Genomic DNA, 22,648 nt, shown 5'->3' with positions numbered 1-22,648 from the left:
ATTATATTTAGTTATTTGTGCACGCTTGTCTTAGAAAATGTTCTTTTAGTTACAAGCAATAGAAATTAACTATTGGACTTGTCTGTCCACTCCCCAAGTGATCCTAGAGGTTCCCATTGAACAACTGAAGTTGCCATTGTTAACATGTCCCATGTACAATAATTCGTGTCTGTATGACCCTTGGTTCTACGTTTTACAATTTGGGGCAAGAAATTGGATTAGTGCAGCTTGGTTCAGAAGCCCACCCCTGGATCAAGCACCAATTGTTTCCAGGGGCATTTTAACACAGTCCAGACGTGGCCACAGATGGCCAGGGATCACCCCTGTGTTTGGGAGGAGGGGACTTTAGCAAAGAAGAGGGAAAAGTTGCAGCCTTGGTAGCCATCCCAAGAGGTAGCTAATGAAACTTGTCTTTATGATTGAAAAAAGAGAGAGAAAAAGATGCTGGAAAGATAGTGTAACATATCCACTGCAAAGTGCTTATGCAGTGAATGAGTCAGTGTGCAAGTGACTTGTTCATTTGTTGCCTCTTAAAAGCCCCTAGGTCATTTTGCCTCCCATTTCTATATCTTTAGAACACAATAATCACAGTTTTTCCATCTTTAATAACTGCTTTCCCATCGTGTCAATCTCAGGGCATTCTCTGGGTAGCTTGTGTGATGGAAGCATATGAAGTCTCTGCATAGGTACAGACCTATGGCAATAAATGCCTGACATTTGGCCACTCATCAATGGGCATACATTTTCTGAATAACTGATATATATCAGACACTGGCAATAAGCCATGCACAAGAGACTGTTCCCCATGGGACTTGGGGAGTTCAGGCACACACACTAATTGCAGTAGAATGTTATTAGTGCCCCATTGAAGGATGCAGGGGCTCTGAGGAGGAGCTCATGAGCTCTGGCTGTAGTTTTTTAGAGGAGGTAACATAAGAGCCAGGTCTTGCAGGGTGAGTAGAAACTTGCCAGGTAGAGAAGAAGAAAGGAGGATTCTAATCTGAGGGAGAACTGCGTGTTCAAGGCTGTAGAGGATTGCGGAAGAGAGTGGTATGTTCGGAAAATAGGGAGGATGAATGTATCTGAGGTGTAGAGTGTGTTTGTGGCAGGGGCGCTAGGAGTTGGGGAAGATGGACAAGGGAAATGTGTGGGAAGGGAGACTGTGGCGATATCATGGAAGCTCTCTCATTTTAGCCTCAGGAGTTTTGACTTATCCAGGGAATGGTGGTCTAGTGGGGCTCAACTGAAGGATTTAAGCAGGGGAGAAACATATTTCAATATCTATGTAGAAAGTCCTAATACATTCTTGGGGGAATGTGAAGCATTGGGGCTTTTGAAAGTCAACGTGGCAACATCTATTGAATTACAATTCTATTCCTGGGGATCTATGCCCTAGAATTAAGGTTCTGATGTGTCAGAACATATGCATGAGGGTATGAATGTTGCATTGTTTATAAAGGTCAGGAGCTGAACAAAAGGTGAATGCCCAGCAATGGGAAAAGGGCTTAATAAGTTGTGGAATATACACAATATGGAATAGTGCTCAGACATTGGAAAAAATGTTTTAGGATTCTGCTGGATAACTTGAAAGATTTCAAAGTTAAGTAAGAAAATAAAAATGCAGGAAGATGTGTATATATTATGGTCATATTTACAAAACAAGCAATAGGTCAGAAAACCTTATAAATGTATATATACTTAGATAAAAGTGTGTAAGAATACATGAGTGTGGAGAAAAATATAAAATGATTCTTACTAGGTTAAAGTTAGTTGGCTGAGGTTGACAGGGGTGGGCAAATATAAGGGGATGATAATAAGATGCAGAAGATGAGAAGTTGTCTGCAATCAAAGAGTACATGAGATGTGCTTCTACTTAATGTAAAATTAAATATGTTTTCATAAGGATATATTGGCAGTAGGGTGCTGTGATTTTGGATTTAATGGGTTCTCTTCTCTGTGTGTGTGTGTGTGTGTGTCTGTATACATAGTATACATAAACATATACGTATGTATTTACATACATATGTGTTCACATACATATGCATATATATGTATAGGTTCAAATTCTCTGCAAATGTAATAGCTATTTTCATGAAGGGAGGCAGAGACAGAAAAATCATTGGTTATTTTTTAAAAACGATTTAAAAAGCATTTCCTAAAAGAATCATATGTTCAATTTCACAATTAAACATAAGACTTGTGGTTAAAAATTACATTTAAAAGCCTGTAGTCAAATGGTTGCATATTTCAGAAAGTCCTCCTCCTCCTCATTAAATAACTGTAAACATGAAGACATGATTTTTTAACCTTGATAACTGGAGTCTGCCTTATAATTTCAACCCTACTTGATACCTTTGCTTCACCAGGCTGGCCTCATTGGTGCCCTTTATTTGCTATACTGACTCAGAATAAAAGCCAGGTCTCCATCTTGTCCAACACAGCCCTGTAGGATCTACTCCCCTAACCCCCACCTCATTGCTCTCAACTCATCTTCCACCCCAGTTGACTCTTCCCCATGCTACTCTGGCCTCCTTGCTATTCCTCACACATCTCAGGACACTTCTGCCTCCAGAGCCTTTGCACTTGCTGATCTCTCTCCTTGGAGCAATTTGCCCTCAAATATCCACATGGCATCCTTCCTCGTGTGCTTCAAGTCTTTGCTCAAGTGTCTCTTTCTCAATGAGCCTCCTCTGATCCTCTTATTTTAAATTGTGAAGTCTACTCCCCCATCTACCCTTAACACTCTCTAGCTTTCTTTCATGTTCTCTTTTCCTTCCTAGCACTTGCTACTTGCAACATACATTGCTCATTTATTTTGAAAATTGACTGTTCTCTCACTTGAATGTAACATTCGCTAGAGAAGTGATTATTTGTTTGCTGCTGCAGTCTAGGTCTTAGAACAATACTTGACATTTTGTAGGTACTGATGTTTTTAGATGAGTGAATGAGCTGGTGACAGGTGAAGAATGTTTGAGGCAGGCAAGATCAGTGGCAGAAAGACTAATCAGAATACTGTGTCAAGCCAAAGACAGACGAACTTGCGCTCAGCCTTAGTCATTAGCTATGCATGTCTTCTGTTGTGAAATGATGGTGAAATTTGTTATTGTCTTTTTAGTTTAGTTTTGTTTTTAAGCTTTACTTTTCATTGACACATAACAATTGTCTTTTAACTTCTCGTAAGTTTATCTTGATTCTTTAGGCAGATCAAAAGCTTTTTGAGAGTGGAGGCTTGATATCTTCGTATCTGCTTTTCCCACAGTGCCTGGCACTTATATGAAATATAAGGGACCCAACAAATGTACGATGCTTTATCAATGATCTGATATTACTTTTACTTGACTCAGTGAATTTTAGACTGCATTTTATTTGATTAAGATCTTAGAAACTAATCTACGTTCTCATGCTGTTGTACTAAATAAAGTTAATTTTGTTCCATTACAAAAGTAATATATATGCTCACTATAGAAAATTTGGAAACTAGAGAAAAGTTAAAAAAATGAAAAAGACTTTAGTTATGTTACCCATTAAGAGCCGTTAGCATTGTAATGTGTTTCCTTTAAATATTTTTCCTAGATGGAGCTTTCTAACATTATTGTAATAATTGTGTGTTTACATTTCCATTTTTGCATACTGCATTCCCCACTTTATTAGCGCACACATTTTTCTTAGCTATAAACTTTTGGAAAGCATCATTTTAAACAAATTCATACTATATAATCATAGCTATACTATAGCTCACTTAGCATAACCGTTATTTGATATTTAGGCTATTTCCATTAACTTTTTTTTGAGAGATGGGATCTTGCTATATTGCCCAGGCTGGTCTTGAACTCCTGGCCTCAAGCAATACTCCTGCCTCACCCTTCCATTTCCCTCTTATTGTAAAGATCATTGGCTACTCTGTCAGACATAATTGCCTGTTGCTTATTAGTCTGGTCATCTGCCCTTAAAACTTTGTGCTTCAGACTTATCTGTAAGATGAAGAGAATGAGAAAGGACTGAGAATATCAAGATGCATGAATAGGAGAGACACTGCTAAGCATTTAATAGGTGCTTGGTAAATATCAGATGGCCTGGAATTGAGACCTTTGGAAATCATGGGGTGTTGATAATTATCGTGGTGCTGTTTCCTGGTTGCAGACTGCACCTGATGCAAGTGGACTCAGTCCAGCGCTGGATGGAAGATCTGAAGCTCATGACCGAGTGCGAGTGCATGTGCGTCCTGCAGGCGAAGCCCATCAGCCTGGAAGAGGATGCACAGGGTGACCTTATCCTGGCAGGTGGCACTGGCCCTGGAGAACCCCTGCAGCTGCTGCTTAAACGGGGTTGGGTCATCAGCACAGAGCTGCGCAGGATCGGGCAGAAGCTGGCCCAGGACCGCTGGGCACGGGTGCACAGCATGAGTGTGCGTCTGACCTGCCATGCCCGCTCCATGGTCAGCGAGTACAGTGCTGTCAGCAGGAACTCCTCAAAGGAAATGGGCCAGGTCAGCTGCCCTGGGATAGGAGTGGGCGGGAACTGGAAGTCAGGATGCTTTAGGGAAGAGTGGGTTTGAATCATGTGTTGTCTGAAACTTTTTTGCTCCAGAGGCCTTTCTCCCCTTCCAGTAAAGGAGGAAAGAAAGAGAGTAGAACCTTTACTGAGTGCCTACTATGTGGTGGACATTGTGCTAGGTGTTTTTTTTTTTTTTTACATGTATCTCATTTAACCTGCACAACCTGTGAGGTAGGTGCCACTACTTTGAGAAACTGTGCAGTGGTTAAATTTATTGACTTTAATGCCAGATGGGTTGGGTTGAAATGTCAGCTATGCTGTGTGGACCTTGGCAAGTTGCTTAACTTCTCTGTGTCCCAGTTCCTTCATCCTAAAAGATATAATAATATAATTTATTTTATAAAGTTGTTGTGAAGACTAGATTAATTGTTACATGCAAAACACTTAAAGCAATTGATTAAAAATGTTAGTATTATCTTTATTTTATAGAGGAAACAGGAGTTCTAGGAGGCCAAATAATTTATTTAAAGTTACACAGTGAATGGTATAATAAGTAGGGTCCAATCTAAGCTTTTCTGATTCCACAGCCCATGACTTTGAATCTTCTTCTCAAAGCCCAAAGTGAACCATTAAAAATCTCCCTTGTTATTAATTCTCTCTTTCATCATTCTCATTTCACCTTAGTGCTTTGCCCTTTGCCTCAAACTTTCTCTTCCTCAGCTTTGCAGGCATTAAAACTTCTCTTCATTCTTCAAAGCCCAGCTTAAATGCCCCTTCTTTCCTGAAGCTTCCCAGCTTCCTCAGCATAAATAATTGCTCAGTTTCATATTCTTATACTCCCGAAGCAGCCTACCATGATCTCTTTTGCCACCTGTATCACACTGTGTTATATTTTAAGTGCCTGTTCCCCAAGTCACATTACTTGATTCTTCATTTTTAATGCCCCTGAGTGCTCAGCGTAGCACTTGGTCCTCAGTTAATGCTTACTGAGTTGAATAAAATGGACTTATTTTTTTACAGATTGAGAAACTGCTAATGGAGAAATGCTCAGAACTCTCGGCAGTCACAGAGAGGTAAATTTGGACCCTGGATCTCCCAGGGTCTGCCCGCCCGACCTCTGGCAGGAGAAGGGGCCGGTAGCTTCTCCCAGAGGGAGAATGGGAATGGGAGGCCTGGTGGTGGTTTCAGAGTTTCCTTTTTCTGACTTTTGTCAGAAATCTTAAAATATTCTCTTGAAATTTTCTGCCCCATATTCAGGCCCTAGGGATAGGGTAAAAGGCAGAGGAGAGGCCTGGGCATAGACAGAAAGAGGATTTTCTTGGAGTTGGTAACAAGGAAAAGGTTTTCCACAGCTTTGGGAAGACCCACAGGTCCCCAAAGTCAAGGCAAGGTGAAAGCAGATACTCACACCCTTACACAGACATACACGTAGACTTCAATGCCCACAGACACTCACTTTCTCATATACAGATATATAAACACATGCTTGGACCAGCACAGAAATACACTCACACCCTCTCCTCCATATTTCACACACATAAATATCCATATGTTTATACTCAGATATGTACACAAACTCAGCCTCACATGTATGCACACCCAGGTGTGTGTTGTTGACATTTTTCTTCACCCTTCCCAGAGCTTGTATCCTGAAGATAAAACCTGAGCTCCCTGAGGTCTTTTGCTTTCCTGGGTGGAACACTGTCAGGCCACAGGGGTAAATTTGAACCTGATCACCCTCTGTTTTTCTTGTCTGGGAAGAAAATTCTCAAGACTTTCTGCAGCCATTTCTTAAAGGGCCACAGGCATTGCCATCCACCTTTACAGAGCTCACTAGCAATACCTGGCACTTGGCACCTCTCTTGGAAGCTTTTTGCTCCTCCATCTCCCACCCCAACGTCACAGACAAGATAGACCCTGGCTGCAGTGATGGCAGATTCTGCAGGGAGAAGCCCAGAGGTATACATTTTCCACATTCTGATGGCCTTTCTTCCTGGTGATGTGGACTGGTAGTCCTCATCTCAGGCCAGCACATCTCTGCACACTAAGAGACCAGGTGGCGAGCCAGCTGTGTAATATTCTATCTCTGACTCCCAGTTTCCGATATCTTCACCACACACCAGGCTTGGAGCAGGTCCAGCTCTGGCCCCTGCAACATTTCTGGGCTGACCACATGCCCCTTCCATTGGCCCACCCCATGGTTTCTTCTCTTCAGGTGCCTTCAGGTTGAGAATGAGCATGTCCTGAAGTCAATGAAGGCCTGCGTGAGTGAGACCCTGAGCATGCTGGGCCAGCACTTTGGCCAGCTGCTGGAGCTGGCCCTGACACGGGAAGTTCAGGTCAGTGCAGGCTGGGCTGCGGGAAGGGGTGCTTGTGTGTGGACCCTTGGAGGAAAGGAGAGAAAGAGGGGCTGAGCCAGGCTTGGGGAAGATACTGATGTGGACTTTAGTGGGAAACATCCTACTCAAACCACCAAAGTCAACTCCAGTGTTTGTGAAACAAAACTGTCAGAGCTAGGCTGAGGCTTCCTGAGCACCTAACCCAACTCTGCATTTTCCAGCTGTGAAACCTGGAGCCCAGAGTGGGGAGAAGCTTATCCAAGGTCACACAGCAAGATGGTGGTAGAGCCCAGCATCTCCCAATTACACTTTCAGTATTACTCCCACCACCCTCAATCTTCTCTGCTGAGTTAATGTTCACAGTGTACACAATGGGTCCTTACTATCCTGAAAGAATTGAGGCACTTGCAGGGAATAAGCCAATTCTAGAAATCCTAACAACAAAGAAGAATCTAGAAAGATCATATAGTCTAACCCCTGCCTCTAGGCAGGCTTGTGCTTGATTCCAGAAAGTGGGAGGGATTTGGAGCCTGAAGTATCTACTTTCAAACTGGTTCCCCGTGGAGCCTTGGTTAAGTTCCTGAACCTCTCTTAGCCTTTTTTTCCTCCTGTATAAATTGTTAAGCCTTCTCCAGAAGAAAATTTTGAGTACTAAGCAAAGGCATATGGAAGGTGTTTAGCACATAGTGTGGGTTAAATACATGTTATTTCCCTCCCTTGTCCTTTGCTATTTTAAAAACCTCCCAGTAAAGCAGATTCCATAAGGTTTTCATTATGAAAGGTATTTATGGTTATTTATAGTTACAGAAATATTGTGTTACATATTTGCCATTCTTTTCCCACCACCAAATAAAACCCTACCACAAATAGCAAATCTCTTTCCATGTCGGCTCCTCTCCAAATTCAGCCTCTCTGCTGAGCCCAGGGTTTGCTTTCTCTCCTTCCTGAGTGTTTGGCTGGTTTGGCGCAGGCCCTTCTGGCTTGACTCACATGCTGGTCCTGCCTCATGCCCACTCCTCCCATAGGCCCCCATGTCTGGGCAGCTGGCCCTGAGTATTATCACCCCCAACCCCAACTACAGGAAGGTCCTCAAGGGCCACTCTCCATGTCTTGACAGGGACAAAGGGAAGGAAGGGCCACAGGCTGGGGTGCTGGGTTAGGCACCTGGAGCTGATGAGCCATAGCTGACAATCACATGCAGGGGCAGGCAGTGATCAACCATCAAGTCCAGAGGGATGCAAGGGACACAGGGACCAAAATGGGCAAAAAGGTCGAGGGAGTGACGAGCAAGAAATATTGGAGTTAGTGGTGGGGAGGGAGACCTGGAGCAACTTCTGAGCAGGGGTACAGGTACTGGCTGTTGCTTTTTATGCCATTTTTGTGCCCACTTTCCTGGAAATGCCAGGTTCAATTAAAAGGGCTGAAAAGGGCCAGGTGCGGTGGCTCATGCCTGTAATCCCAGCACTTTGGGAGGCCAAGGCGGGCGGATCACGAGGTCAGGAGTCAAGACCATCCTGGCTAACATGGTGAAGCCCCCTCTCTACTGAAAATACAAAAAACATTAGCCAGGCATGGTGGCAGGCACCTGTAGTCCCAGCTACTCAGGAGGCTGAGGCAGGAGAATTGTGTGAACCTGGGAGGCGGAGGAGGCGGAGCTTGCAGCAAGCCGTGATCATACCACTGTACTCCAGCCTGGGTGACAAAGGGAAACTCGTCTGAAGTAAACAAACAAAACAAACAGACAAACAAACAAAAAGGGCTGAAAAGGCAGTGTTAAGCTGAACTGTGAATGAAAGCCAGTTGGGTTTGGAACTAGTCATCAGTGTTTTCTATGAGGCAGCAAAGAGGCAGGATACCTTTGATGCTTTAGATCAGAAGAGCCTGGGAAAAGCTCCCTGGGCTTGCTTGGAGCCTACTTCCCTGGCCTTTGGACTGTATAGTTGGATCCATTCTGCTATTCCTTCATTCTGATCATATTCAGGTTGAAATTCCTGATCTGGTGCTTCTACTTCCCCAGCTGTCCCCTGCTCTAATGCCAGGTCTGACCACCTGGTTCATTGATGCCTGGCCTGGAAGCTGAGCAGACCAGCTCCTGCTTTGTTAGAATGGGTTCCTTATTGGTCTTCCACCCCTGGTAGGAGTAGGGGAGTGGGGTGTGTGGCCACAGAGTGTTGTCCTCCATTCATCTGCATATTAGTTTTCTTCCTGATAACCCCCTTTCCTGGTGCTTTCCCCCTTCCCTGCCAGCGTGTCCCATGTCCCTCTTAAGGGCTGAGTCTACCATGCTCATAATATATTTTTGGCTGATCTTTGGCTTCTTTTTACATTAGCAAGTTTCCATACAGGATAGCAGTGACATCAGGAGGTATATTGGCTGAAGACAGGGTAATTTGTGTTCAGTGTTGTAAGCATGTGTTTCTTAAACTAGTGACTCAAATATTGTTCCTTAGGATGTTAGTAATTATACCAGGATCTTACATTTGTACTGTCTTGATGTAAATGAAATCAAATCTATTTCTTTACATCAAAATTTGTCTTATGATGTGCCATTCTGCTTTGCAAATCTTCCAGAAGATCCTCATGCACTTACAGTATTTCTTGTCTGAACTGCAGCTTCCATAGGCAGGGATTTGGGTTTGTTTTGCTCCTTCATACATCTCTAATGACTAGAACAGTATCTGTTATAGAATGTTAAGCAACATATTCCCAACTTTCAGGGTCACAGATTTAAAAAATATTGTTAAAGCACCTATTTACTTCTTCTGAGATGCTGGTGTTTTAGGAAATGCAATTCAGGAAACATTCTTTTAGCACTAAGAAGTCGTGTGGGCTCGAGCAGAGGAACAAATCTCCCCACCCCCTTCACCCCAGTATTAAGGGCTCTTTGTACCCCTTCAGTTATGATTGGGAAAGACTGGTACAAATTGAGAAGTCCTGAAGGAACCTCCCATTGTTGTACAGACAGCCTGGACTACAGCTGCTGAAGGAAACCCAGCTCCCCACACACTGGAATGAGGCCCTCCTTGCTGAGATGAACAAAGTATAAAAATTGAAGCGATTGTATCAACCTAAGAATCTGGGACTTTTGATTATTCCTAGAGGAAAAGAATTTAAGTTTTTTCTTTCACTTTATTTTTTCCCAGGGAACTTTAAAATGGGTTAAGAGCATGTTAAAATTTTGGAAATATTTATGTTTGTCATCTGACAAGTGTGTTTGGATTATCTTTGTATTGCCATTTAATCTCATTGCAGCTTCTACTTACCTATATTGGGCAACATGGCTGAGCAAAATCTGCTCAGCGGGAGAGTGGGAAATATAATAGGAAGCAAATTTCAATCCTTTTGCTTTTAGGAATAATCCAAAGTCCTACATTCTTAGGTTAGTACAATCTCTTCAATTTTCATACTCTGTTCATCTTAGCCAGGAGGACCTCATTCCGGTGTGTGGGGAGTTGAGTTTCCTTCAGTAGCTGTAGTCCAGGCTGTCTCTTCAATAATGGGAGGGGTTCCTTCAGGACTTCTCAATTTGTACTAGTCTTTCCCAACCATAATTAAAAGGGTTCAAAAAGCCCTTAATACTGGATACATAATACTATCACAGCACTACACATATATTCTCAGAAAGTTAAAATAAGCCAATCCTCAATTTCTATAGAACTCCAGGAACTTCAGACAACCTGCTATCCCAGGATGCCATCCTTAGGGTTGCCAAAGGCCTTAACAGATACATGTTCATCTGTAGCCAATTAAAAAAAAAAAGGATGGGTGACTGAGACGGTCTGCCTGGCAGCCTTGGTAGGATGTCAGTCAGTTTATTTCAGTTGTCTATAGTCTATAAAGATTTGTGAACATACACCCACTGGGGGAAAAAAGTCCACCACAGGTTAATTGTGGTACTATGTTTACCATATACGGGGGGAAAAATGCCTCCTTTCTCATTGATGGGCATTTGAACCATTTTCCTTTTCCTGCAAAGTCAGGCATTTGTAGCTTCTTTACTAGGACTTGCTTGATTTGCATTCTTTCCCATTCAGCATATTCAAAACATCTTAATTTCTAGCTCCCTGAAAACACTGTTTCTGCCACTCCAGCATGCGTTGATTTGGGCTTCCTGAAGTGACAGACCAGTAGTCTTCAAACCATTTCAAATGTACCGCATTCCCCAGGTTCCCAAAGATTTCCCAGGAGAAATGCAAGCACATATAGTTTTAAGGAAATCTTATTTCCATATCTTCAATTTTCATTTGTTTTCTTTCTTAAAAATGATCTTCCCAATAATATACTGAGTTTGTTTATAGGCTTTCTATTATTTTCCAAAAGGCACACTCTTCACCCATCCCAAATTTTACAGTATATTGCCTTGCCATGCAAAAATCTTGGTATGGGAGTGGAGAATCAAGCCAAGGAAAAGCCTTCATTCATGAACCATTAAGAGCCTTAGGCTTCCATTAATTATTTCCATGCTTTATACATATTTATGTTGAATGTGCCATTAGAAATTGTGTATTTTGGCCGGGCGTGGTGACTCATGCCTGTAATCCCAGCATTTTGGGAGACCTGAGGTTGGGAGTTCGAGACAGCCTGACCAACGTAAAGAAACCCTGTCTCTACTAAAAATATAAAAAAAATTAGCCAGGCATGGTGGCATATGCTTGTAATCCCAGCTACTTGGGAGGCTGAGGCAGGAGTATTGGTTGAACTCGGGAGGCGGAGGTTGCCACAAGCCAAGATCGTGCCATTGCACTCCAGCCTGGGCAACAAGAGCAAAACACCGTCTCAAAAAAAAAAAAAAAAAAAATTGTGTATTTTTCCCAATGTGAGCAGTTTCTCAATTCAGATATATTGTAGTGTGTGTGTGTGTGTGTGTGTGTGTGTGTGTGTGGTTGGAGGGATGATTATAAAAGTTTTCAATTTATTTTATCCCTTCCATCCATTTATTCTCAAATAGTGCATGGTTCTTGAGGGACATTCTCCTTAAACCAAAGCAAAGAGAGCACTGGTAGGATACATCAAGCACTAAAAATTGCTTTTTTAGGACACATATTTAAATGCAAGCAATTCCTCTCAGCTATTTTTCACACTCATCCCTAGGATGTGACATTAGCTGGAAAAAAAGTATCTTTGAATAGCCAAAGACTAAAAGTTAATGACACTGATTCTTTTAAATGTAACTGTAATATGCTTTGGAGAACAACCAAAATTTTCAAGGTGTATTGGATAAAATACAGATATAAGTTCTACATTTAAAAAAATGTTGGTGCACATTATTTAACAATTAAAGTATTTTTGCCAAAATATTTTCTGAAATATTTATACTACTTTTTATTGCCTGTTAAGAAAAGAAAAAATTAATTGCTAGCAGTTATGCTAATTAGATGTAAGCAGTATATACCTTTCTTTTTCTTTAAATACATAGAAAAATTTGATGATGAGAGCTACTAAAATTAATTGAATTATATATGCTTTTTAAATTCTCAGTTCTTATTTAATTATTCCCTAAAGACACGAAAGTTTAATACATATGTACCTATTTACTAAAGGAATACTGTGCTTTTTAAATCATATTCTTAGATTTGTTATTAACTTAGAATGTTTGCTATATATTACTTTGCATTATTACAAAGTCAGTAAATTATTTTATCTTGGCTTTATAACATATACAAATAAATCAAATTTTATATTAGGTCTGATTTATTTTAATATTTACAGTTTTGGGATTTTTTTCCCGTAGAGAATGATCTTCATAATTATTTGTCAGTAGGTTTTTGCATTTCTTGAAATACATATAGAAATATTTCTTTTTTTTGTTTTGTTTTGTTTGAGACGGAGTCTTGCTCTGTCACTGGGCTAGAGTGCAGTGGCAGAATCTTGGCTTACTGCAGCCTCCGCCTCTTTGGTTCAAGCAATTCGCCTGTCTTAGCCTCCCAGGTAGCTGGGACTACAGGGCACACCACCACATCTAACAAATTTTTGTATTTTTAGTAGAGATGGGGTTTCACCATGTTGGCCAGGGTGGTCTTGATCTTTAGACCTCGTGATCCACCTGCCTCGGCCTCCCCAAGTGCTGGGATTACTGGCATGAGCCACCATGCCTGGCGAAACATTTCTTAAATAGAAATGAAGTCAGGTCTTTATTGAGAAAAAGTTAACTCTGACTTGGCTGATTGGGTTGACTAAAAGGACTGTCTTTGCCAATTAGGTTATAGGGTGGGTATTTTTCATAAATTAAGTAAGTAAAAGCTGGAGCTTCAAGCTTTCAACAAAACATATTTGAAGAACAAAAATATTTTATTAAAAATTGTATTGGCAATGAAATAAATAATACTTTGATTTTCCCAGTCCTTTCTGAATAATTTGGGTGACTCAAGGTGCTCTTAAGTGAAAAAGTAATGGTTGTAATTAATAGTTATTTGATAAGTCTTGGAGAAGTACTTTTGGAATTTTTCCCAGAAATTGAGAAAGTAAATGAACACCTCTAATGATTGGGTAGCAAATGCTTTTGCAAGTCAAATCTTTTCCAATTCTTTGCTTTTGTCAATTTAGAAGAGGATCAATTTAGAGGAGTTATCAACTGCCAGATTATTAAAGATAGTGTTTGATGATAGATTGCTATGTGATTACATAAGTTAGAAGGTGACTCAAGGGATAAAGCACTGTAGTACACAAACTCCTCTCATTCCCCTCTATTGATTTACGGGAACAAGATTTTTTTGGAGTTTACATCTAAAAATATAGCATTAAGTCAATATTCAATATTGATATATAAATGAATTATCCTAAAAATGATAAAAAGCCTCATTCATCTCATTTAGAGGTATATTTATTTCAAAAATAAAATTTTTATAACTTACAATTATTTATCAAGACTTATAATATATTTATTCCATTTGACCAGTTGGGCTGATAATAATCCTCAACCAAGAAAAGATTTTTTTTTTCTTAACAAGGAGCTTGATAGTAACAGGAAATAACATTTCAAATTTTAATGATAAGTGTGATAAGGGTGATCAATAAAACACTTTAAAACTTAAATATATTACATTAAATTCTGAAGGAAAATTGAAATGGGAATACAAATTTAATAAAAGATGCAGAATGTTAAAAAAGAGATTATTCATGTATTTTTAAGTGAATGATGATGGTATCAAGTTGTTTTGGTATTTAGAATCTATTGAATATGTTTGAAAGAGTGATGTAATAATTTTTTTTACATCAACATTGCAATTTTCTGGAAATCACATTGTTTCCAACTTTGTTTTTTAAACTTATGATAAAAAAAATTTACCTGTCAAATTAAAAATGTGCAAGGGGTCATATATTTTTCAAAATGTTTTTAGGGTGAAATGAGAAAAAAATATTTTGACATAAGATACGCAAGTGCTTGTCTTCTAGTTCTGTATCATGAGGGCTATTGTCTCCTCCTCTTACTAGAGGTTTGCTTAAACTTTATGATCCCTATCTGCTGGAAGGAGTTTCCATTTGGCTTCCACATTTGCTGCATTTGAACATCATCCTCAGCAGATACCTGAACTGGGGTCACTCTTGATGTTCCCGAATTCTGAGTACATGAGGGTCACTACCTCTGCCAGGGGCTTCTCAGAATAGCATCTTCCTATAGATTTTGAATATACCAGTTTTTAATAGTATTTCTCTCTGCTACTTTTTTTTTTTTTTTTTGCAGTAATGAACTCTGCCCCCAGTGTTCCCTTTCCCTCTGTTAATCCCCCATTCCCTTTAGAGAGACTCATTTGAATTTCTAACTATTTACTCTCCTTCTCATGTGGGTGTCTTTCCTTTTCTAACTCATAGAGTGAATGCAGCATCCGGATCTGAGCTACTTTTCTGCTTTTACTTCCCTTCACTTTCTGACACATTCTTTTGTTTTTCCAACAATCTAATCTAGATGTTTGTATTTCCCTGATTGAGAGAAATGAAATCAATTAAGTTTTGGGTCTGTCAAAATATGTTATTTTTAAGATATCTTATCCACATTTATGTTCCTAAATTGGACATTCCCACTTAGGAGGTATTTTCCCATCTGACCAACAGCTCATCTAAACCTGGATATAATTATTATTTTGTCTACCTTCTCTTCAGTACATCCAATCTTTCTGTGCCTTCCCTCAGATTCCTAATTCATGCATTTCTCCAGCATGTTCTGTTAAGACAAAGGAAATACTGCATCCTCACTTCCAAAAACTTTCCCCTGAGATGCTTTATCCAGTAATCTTTCGAATAGTTCATGTTGAGCTCTGTGGTCTTTTCCTGTGTTCCGAACTCTATTATTAAAATATTTTTAAAAAACCCAACAGCAATTACTTTTATTATATCTCATGATTTTAAGGGTCAGTAATTTGGACAGGGCTTGGCTAAGTGATTCTTCCATTCTGTGCAGCAACAACAGATGTGGTATTCAGCTGGCAGATGGCTAGATAGTGTACTAGATAGTGGTATTCACTCACACATATGGTGCCATGGAAGGGATGGCTGGAAGGCTGGCCTCAGCTGGGAGTATTGATAAGGATCCTACACGTGGCTTTTATAGCATCACATTCTCAGTTATCAAACTTCTGATATGGAAGCTCAGGGCTCCCAAAACAGTGTTCCAAGTTCCAAGATGCCTGGATGGAAGCTTCAAGGCTTTTTATGACCTGGCCTTGGAAGTCTTAGGACATTACTTCTGCCAAATGCTGGCTTCTATTGGTCAAGCAAGGCATTAAGACCAGATTCAAGGGAAGGGGAATTAGAACTCATAGAGAGATGTCTCTGTAAAAGAAATAGAAAAGAATTTGTAGCCATCTTTAATCTACCCCATCCTGTCAATGCTATCTGCATTTTATGTAACCCCTTTGCACAGATGAGCTACTCTACTACGTCCTACTATGGAGTTTCTATCCAAAACTTTAGGGAGAGGTCTCACAATATTTTCCTGACTCCTTCTGAGGAACTCATGCCAGTTTGCTTTTTGAGAGTTTACCTCCTTTCTGATAGATTTCACTGGGTTGCAGTCTCTCTTTTTCAGATTGACAGACAATGAAAAATATATTTTTTCTTTTCTAATTCCTTATGCAGAGAAGTGAAACTACAAGCATCTCCTTAGCCCCGTTTTAATCCCTTTTTCTTGATCTTTAAGATCTTATTTTTTTTGTTTCGTATCTGCCTAGTATGCATTTTAAGAAAATGTTTGTCATTCAGCCTCAGCCTATCTTCTTTTATTTATTTTTTTCAGTCTTTCACCACTCTTCTCATGATATTGAGTGAGGCATACTTTTGAAACTTCTCCAATGTCTTCTTGATTTCCTGAAAAAAAAAAAAAAAAAAAAAAAACACCTTGATTTGTAGAGACTGTGTCAGTTTGAGGCAGATACTAAGGTAGGAGTAGATAGGAAATTCCTATGATGGATGCAGAGGAGGAAGCAGAAGTAGGCATGGAAAGCCGTATTGCAGGTCTGACATCTGAGAAAGAAAAGGAGGAAGGAAAAGACTCAGACAGGGAATCAAGCCAAAGTCCCCTGTTGGAGGAGTCCCCTGTCACACAGTCATGCTGTGCTCAGTTATAGCTAGGAGTAGCTTAGGGGAAGTGTGGCCTTGGCAAGAACACAGGGCAGATCCAGAGGGGCAGTTGCAAGGCCCCCACTCACAAGCTTAGGTTACCAACACATAGTGTTAGATACGAAGGGAATGGGAAGCCAGGATGGAGACCCACTCTCCTATTTGGCAAAAACTGCTAATGAGGCTGGACAATAGCCTTGCCTTGAGGCTTCAATCTCCACTAGTCCAGGTGAGGCCCTGCCTGCATTGAAGGAGATAGATTTCCTGACCTTCAAAAATCGGACATCGAATTCAGGGGGGTCAGGGCCCAGCTCCTCCCTAGACCACATAGGTAACCTTAGTCAAGTCTACATCTGTTTCCTCCACTATGAAATGAAGATTGGACAGATGATTTCCGAGGTCCTTTCCAGCTCTGACAAATGGTGATATTTAGGGCCTTGAAGATTTCAGTGGAACCTTTGATCTCATATCTTTCCAGATTTACACTGTAAAGGATGCTTACAACTTTTCTTTGTCAGAGATCTGATTCACTGAGACATATCTGAGGTGTAATTACTGTATATATGTGTATAGACATTAACATGAAATTATTCTCAGACTTAAATTGTCTAATATTAGCAGCTGATTGCAAAAGACATTGGATTTGAATTGTTTAATGTAATGCTAATTTGCTTCAAGTGCAAACACTAATCAGGAACATTAGGTAATTATCATTTAGGTACAGGACCCCAATATATGAAATCTGCATTTTCATGTGAGCATTAGTATCACATGTGTAGCTGCTTACGGTAACAGTGGGAAGAATTCTAAGAAGTGTGATCATTACAGGGATTTGTAGCGACAAATCTTGGTTATTAATTTTACATTTTGTTGAATTTCTAATAAGAGGCATCTATCAAAACTTAGAGCATAATTTTTATATTTAATGTAGTTTGATTAAATACACACTTTATCTTAGACTGCTATATCTAGATTAGCACCTTGTGCATGTGTGAGGGATTTCATAAATTTGAATAAAGAAGACAAAAGGGAGAGCCACTTACCTTGAGCCTCAAACCTCCTAATTTTAATCATTTTACAAATAGGGAAACCAAAGTGTAGGGAGCTCAACTGCACAAGATCACAAAATTATAACTGCTTCCAATTTTATTTAGCTTCCACCTGGCAGCTACCTTTAGAAATCCTTTATATATATTGACAACCTTAAAAAATGGGCACAACCCCCTTAAAAGATAGAAATTGTGATTCACACCATTTTATTTATTTATTTATTTATTTGAGATGGGGGTCTTGCTATGTTGTCCAGGCTATTCTTGGACTCCTGGACTTGAGCAATCCTCCTGCCTCAATCTTCAAGTAGCTGGGACTCATAGGCACTTGCCACTGCAGCTGGCTTATTTTTACACCACTTTATAGATGAGGAAACTGAGGCAAAGAAAGGCTAAGGTGCTCCAAGTGTTGCTCTTAAGTGTCTTTTCCATAATACCAGTGTTTAATTAAAAATAAATTTCATTTTAATGTTTTAAACTGGCAACTGAAACCGCATGAGTGGCTGCTCAGAGCACCTGGGTCTGGAGGTCTTACTTTCTTGCCTGAGGCCCTTGAAGGTTGCTCTTTTCAGTCTCTAGATCCATTCTTTCTAGGAGAAAACTTGAGCTACTGGTATTAATTAGCAGGAAGGAATCCTTTATAATCAATGAATCACATGCTGCAAGGCAAACGGCTGATGATGAAGTGGTTTCAAGTTACATGAAAACCTTTCCCTCAGAAATTAGCTAAACTTTTCTAGAAATAATCTTTGTATCTTTTTTGTTAATGAATCTTTCATTTGCTTTCCTTCCTGAACCTCTCTTTTTGGTCTTATGTTCAGTCATTCCCAGACCCTCTCACCACTAGCCTCAGGTTCTTCAGCCTTGATGAGAATAGCGTTTCTTACCTAGTTACCCACCCTTTGACAGGATTCCCAGTGTTGCTATTTCGTCTTGGCCTTTCCCCTCAAGCAGCAAGCTATTGGAGAGAGCAAATGTCCAAGAAAAATATCCCTCAAGCAGTAAACTACCGTGGAGCACTTCTCTTGACTTAACCCTTGAACCCATCACTCAGCTGGAGTTCACCATTGGCTAATAGCCATTCAAAATGAGCAAATTCTTTGGTCACAGCTATAGCCACTCATTGGTTTTCAATTTGATGGTTTGTTAATTTAACTGATGGTTTCTTTTCTCATTAAGAACCAGTAGATTCACAAAATGGTATTTGCTGAGCTCATCAATGTTGGGAGATGATTTTCTGAGGGACTAGGGCAAGGCTAATTATGGCCTATGTCCCACGGACTTGAAATTATCCCATATCTCTAAAATGGAGCTTAGACCTCTCCCTGACTGATACCTTTCCCAAAGCTAGAACCTCATTGCCCTCACAATGGGACAGTGGCTAGGGGCAGGAGTAGATTTCATAGTTGCTATTAGGAGCATGGGCCCACTGGTGTTCCATTAAGATGAGCAGAAGGTAGAGGTGGTGAGTAACTAGCTAACTTTTCTCTCCCTTCTTAGGCACTGGTGAGAAAAATTGATGCCTCAGACAATATCTACACCACAGAGTCCACCACAGGGAACCTGTTCAGCCTGACCCAGGAGGGGGCTCCCTTGTGCCGCATCATAGCCAAGGTGAGCTTCATGGTTAGGGGTCAAAATGGCAGGCCTGGGGAAGTATGAGGAAGCTCACTTTTTCAGTGGGAATAGCTGGCTCAGGAGGTCTGTCTTGGCCCCTGCATTAGCTGCTGAGCGACCTTGGGAGAGTCACTTATCCTATCTGGGCCTTGGTGTCTGCATTTTTAATAGGAGGCTAGCCCCTCTGATTTCATTTCTCCCTTGAGACAGAAATCTGGTGCCCCTAGAGCCTCTATCTTCTTTCTTTATGTAGTATATGTTATAAATATTAACCATCCTTCTCCATCTCCACACATCCTTCCCTTCCTGGCAGCTGTGGTGTCCCTGAGGTCCATGGGATGTGGTGATGTAGTGAATAAAGAGATCATCTGGCATGTGGCATTTTGGGTGATCAATTGACCTTATATGGCTCCCTGACATCATGGTTGTAAGACATGGGATGTCTCAAACCCAGTTCAAACAAAAGTTTATTTTTCCATGTAGACTTGTGCATGGTTTAAGCTCTATCCACATCTCTTAATGCTGCTGCTATAACAACCTATACCCCATAATAATTAGCAGTAGCATTATCAGGAGAAAGAGGAGGAACAGGTCTACAACCATGACCTTCGCCACAAACTCAGAGGCTTGTTCTCTGGGTGCCTTTAGTCTCTTTTTGTGTCCCCTTAGAATCTTGTGATTCTGCCTATGATCCTTGGAAAAGCAGGAGGAGAATCTGGGTCCTCTACTGTTTTGTCACCAAAGATACTGGCCAGTGTTCAGCAGGCATCAAGACAAGATGGGGTCTGAAATACACTCAGTCTCTGCCTAAGCTTTCCTACTCCTCCCAAAAAAGGAGGCTGTACAATTCTCTGAACAAAATAAGATGCAAAGATGTGCTCACGGAATACAAGAAAGGAGAAGAATGCAGGCTAAACTGCAAAGCAGACTTGATTTAACTAATGCTTCTCAAGTCTGTTGGCATATTTCTCCTTTTAAACCTTCCTGTCAGTTTCTCCCTCTCCTAGGCTGAAGAGGAGCCCAGAGACAGCCTCCCTCTCTCCTCTGGCTCTCTCTGTTGGTTGGGTCCTACATTCTGGCCATGGACTGGGGTGGTTGTGGCTGTCCCCCCTGCTTGTCTGAGGAGAAAGCAGAGAAGGCACAAGGGCGTAAGTCATGGCCTTCACACCTTTTGTCTTTGTGATTTGAATGTCCTTCTCTCTTTTTGCCACTTGGAAAACTCTTACTCAGCATTCCACACTCAATTCTGTATTCTTCTTTATTGCTTTCCAGACACCCTCCCACCTGTGGTGTCTAAAAAGTGTAGCAGGCACTGTCTCAGCACTTACCATATTCTATTTTGTTATGTGTTTTAAGCTGTGTGCTTTTCAAGGACAGAAACATCTGAATCATCTCTGTGTCCTTAGTGCCTAGTGCAATCCCTGCACAAAGTGGGTACTCAAAGAGTTTGTTGAATGAGAAAGTTACAAATTCACAGATCCAAAATCTTTGAGAGTTGGGAGGGAACTGAAGTTCATTCGACCTTCAACTTCAGTAGGGGTTTCTGAAGGGCTGTTGAGTATCCAATGGGTCATCCTGTGTCCAGAAACAGGTTCACTGGGCGTGGAGTATTTTAAATAGACCCCCTTATTTCTCTTCTCTCATGTCCCCAGTTCTAATGCAAGTTCTCAGGGTACTACACTCTGAGACGTACAAAGCTAGTATGGTACTCTCTAATAACATTTATACTACTCAGACTAGATTCGTATGTATTGGAAGAGAATTCACATATGTTTGACTCTGTTATATTTCTGACACTACACCGACGGGGTCTCATGTAATTGTCATGATTCTGTGAGGAGGGTGGTATTAACATTTTATACAAATGAAGACACTGAAGAACAGAGAGATTAAATAACTTGCTGAAGAGCATGTAACTATCAAGTTGAATTGCAGGTATTCAAATTGTGAGCTTTGATTCCAAAGGATTCATTGCACTTAAATCATATGCCTGGGAGTAGGTCTAGGATTTGTGAGGCCTTACTTAAGTAAAAGATTATAGAATTCTGAATTCCAAATTATTTAGAAAAGTGGGTTATTTAGAATGAGAAAATAATTCAAGAATATTTCTGGAAGGCAATTTTTTATTTTTTAACCACTTTTTTTTATTATTATACTTTAAGTTCTAGGGTACATGTGTACAACGTGCAGGTTTGTTACATATGTACACATGTGCTGTGTTAGTTTGCTGCACCCATTAACTTGTCATTTACATTAGGCATGTCACCTAATGCTATCCCTCCCCCCACCCCATGATAGGCCCAGTGTGTGATGTTCCCTGCACTGTGTCCAAGTGCTCTCATTTTTCAATTCCCACCTATGAGTGAGAACATGCAGTGTTTGGTTTTCTGTCCTTGCAATAGTTTGCTCAGAATATTGGTTTCCAGCTTCATCCATGTCGCTACAAAGGACATGAACTCATCATTTTTTATGGCTGCATAGTATTCCATGGTATATATGTGCCACATTTTCTTAATCCAGTCTATCATTGATGGACATTTGGGTTGGTTCCAAGTCTTTTCTATTGTGAATAGTGCCGCAATAAACATACATGTGCATGTGTCTTTATAGTAGCATGATTTATAATCCTTTGGGTATATACCCAGTAATGGGATCGCTGGGTCAAATGGTATTTCTAGTTCTAGATCCTTGATGAATCGTCACACTGTCTTCTGGAAGGCAATTCCATACCAGGTTGGTTTGCAGGAATTCACCTACATGAGAAAGTGATGCCAACCACATTAACATATCCCACCAAACTAAAACAAAACATGCCTCTCACACTCAACTTCATAGCTGGATCTGAAAAATGCCTGCAGCCACTCCAATACTACATTAGAGGAAGACTAAATCAAAAAGGATGGTGGTTTTCATTAATTACAATGGGAGTTGTAATTCATTAGCTTCATGGTTAACTTGCCCCTGAACTCGGCTTCAAGACACTTAGAGCAAATATAGGCAACTGGTAGCCCTAGGACCTCAGAAAGGTCTTTTGTTTCTGATTTCCATTCTTTTTCACTTGAAATATGACATCACCGTTGGAGACAGAACTAGCGATCTAATTGGTAGCAAAGTTATGTCCTTCAATAGACTTAAGATGCTAGTCACAAAAGATGCCCCAGCAACAGTGGTTCCCAGTGCCTACTCTGTACTGCAGTCCCTCAGAGAGTTTGTGGAAAACCTAGATACTTGTGCCATACCCAAGATTCCCTGTGGTCCTTGGGTAAGACCTGAGAATCTTCATTTTAACAAGCTCTACAAGTAGTTCTAAAGCATGGCCAGACTCAAAATCACTGATCTAAGCCCATAAAGCTATCTTAATAGTAGAGCAGCGTAAATCCTCATCAACTCTTGTGAGTGCAGAAGTGAAATATATGTAATAGCAATAGCTAACGTTTGATTGTTGCTGTGTTTTGTCTTTAATGCATTACATACTTCCTTTCTTTTAAATCACAAAACCATCCTATGAAGAAGGTACCATGTTGTTACCATCAATAGTTGAGGAAATGGTTTAAGGAGCTTATTCAGGATCATGCAGCTGACAAGGGGTCAAGACAG

At 40.5% G+C, this 22,648-nt stretch overlaps 1 protein-coding gene across 2 annotated transcripts in view; it reads left to right on the top strand.

Moving 5' to 3' along the window:
* INSC (INSC spindle orientation adaptor protein) overlaps window positions 1-22,648 on the top strand; it is a 133,787-nt gene that overhangs the window by 62,274 nt on the left and 48,865 nt on the right. For both annotated transcript variants that reach the window (XM_023230864.2, XM_023230865.3), the window contains exons 3-6: window positions 4,141-4,486; window positions 5,515-5,567; window positions 6,710-6,833; window positions 18,935-19,048. In XM_023230864.2, the coding sequence (XP_023086632.2) occupies window positions 4,141-4,486; window positions 5,515-5,567; window positions 6,710-6,833; window positions 18,935-19,048 (637 nt within the window). The remainder of the gene's footprint in view (window positions 1-4,140; window positions 4,487-5,514; window positions 5,568-6,709; window positions 6,834-18,934; window positions 19,049-22,648) is intronic.

Source organism: Piliocolobus tephrosceles, chromosome 13 (genome assembly GCF_002776525.5).
Source record: "Piliocolobus tephrosceles isolate RC106 chromosome 13, ASM277652v3, whole genome shotgun sequence".
Taxonomy (NCBI): Eukaryota; Metazoa; Chordata; class Mammalia; order Primates; family Cercopithecidae; genus Piliocolobus; species Piliocolobus tephrosceles.
The sequence above is the reverse complement of the archived record's forward strand: the minus strand, read 5'-3'. Positions and strand labels throughout refer to the sequence as shown.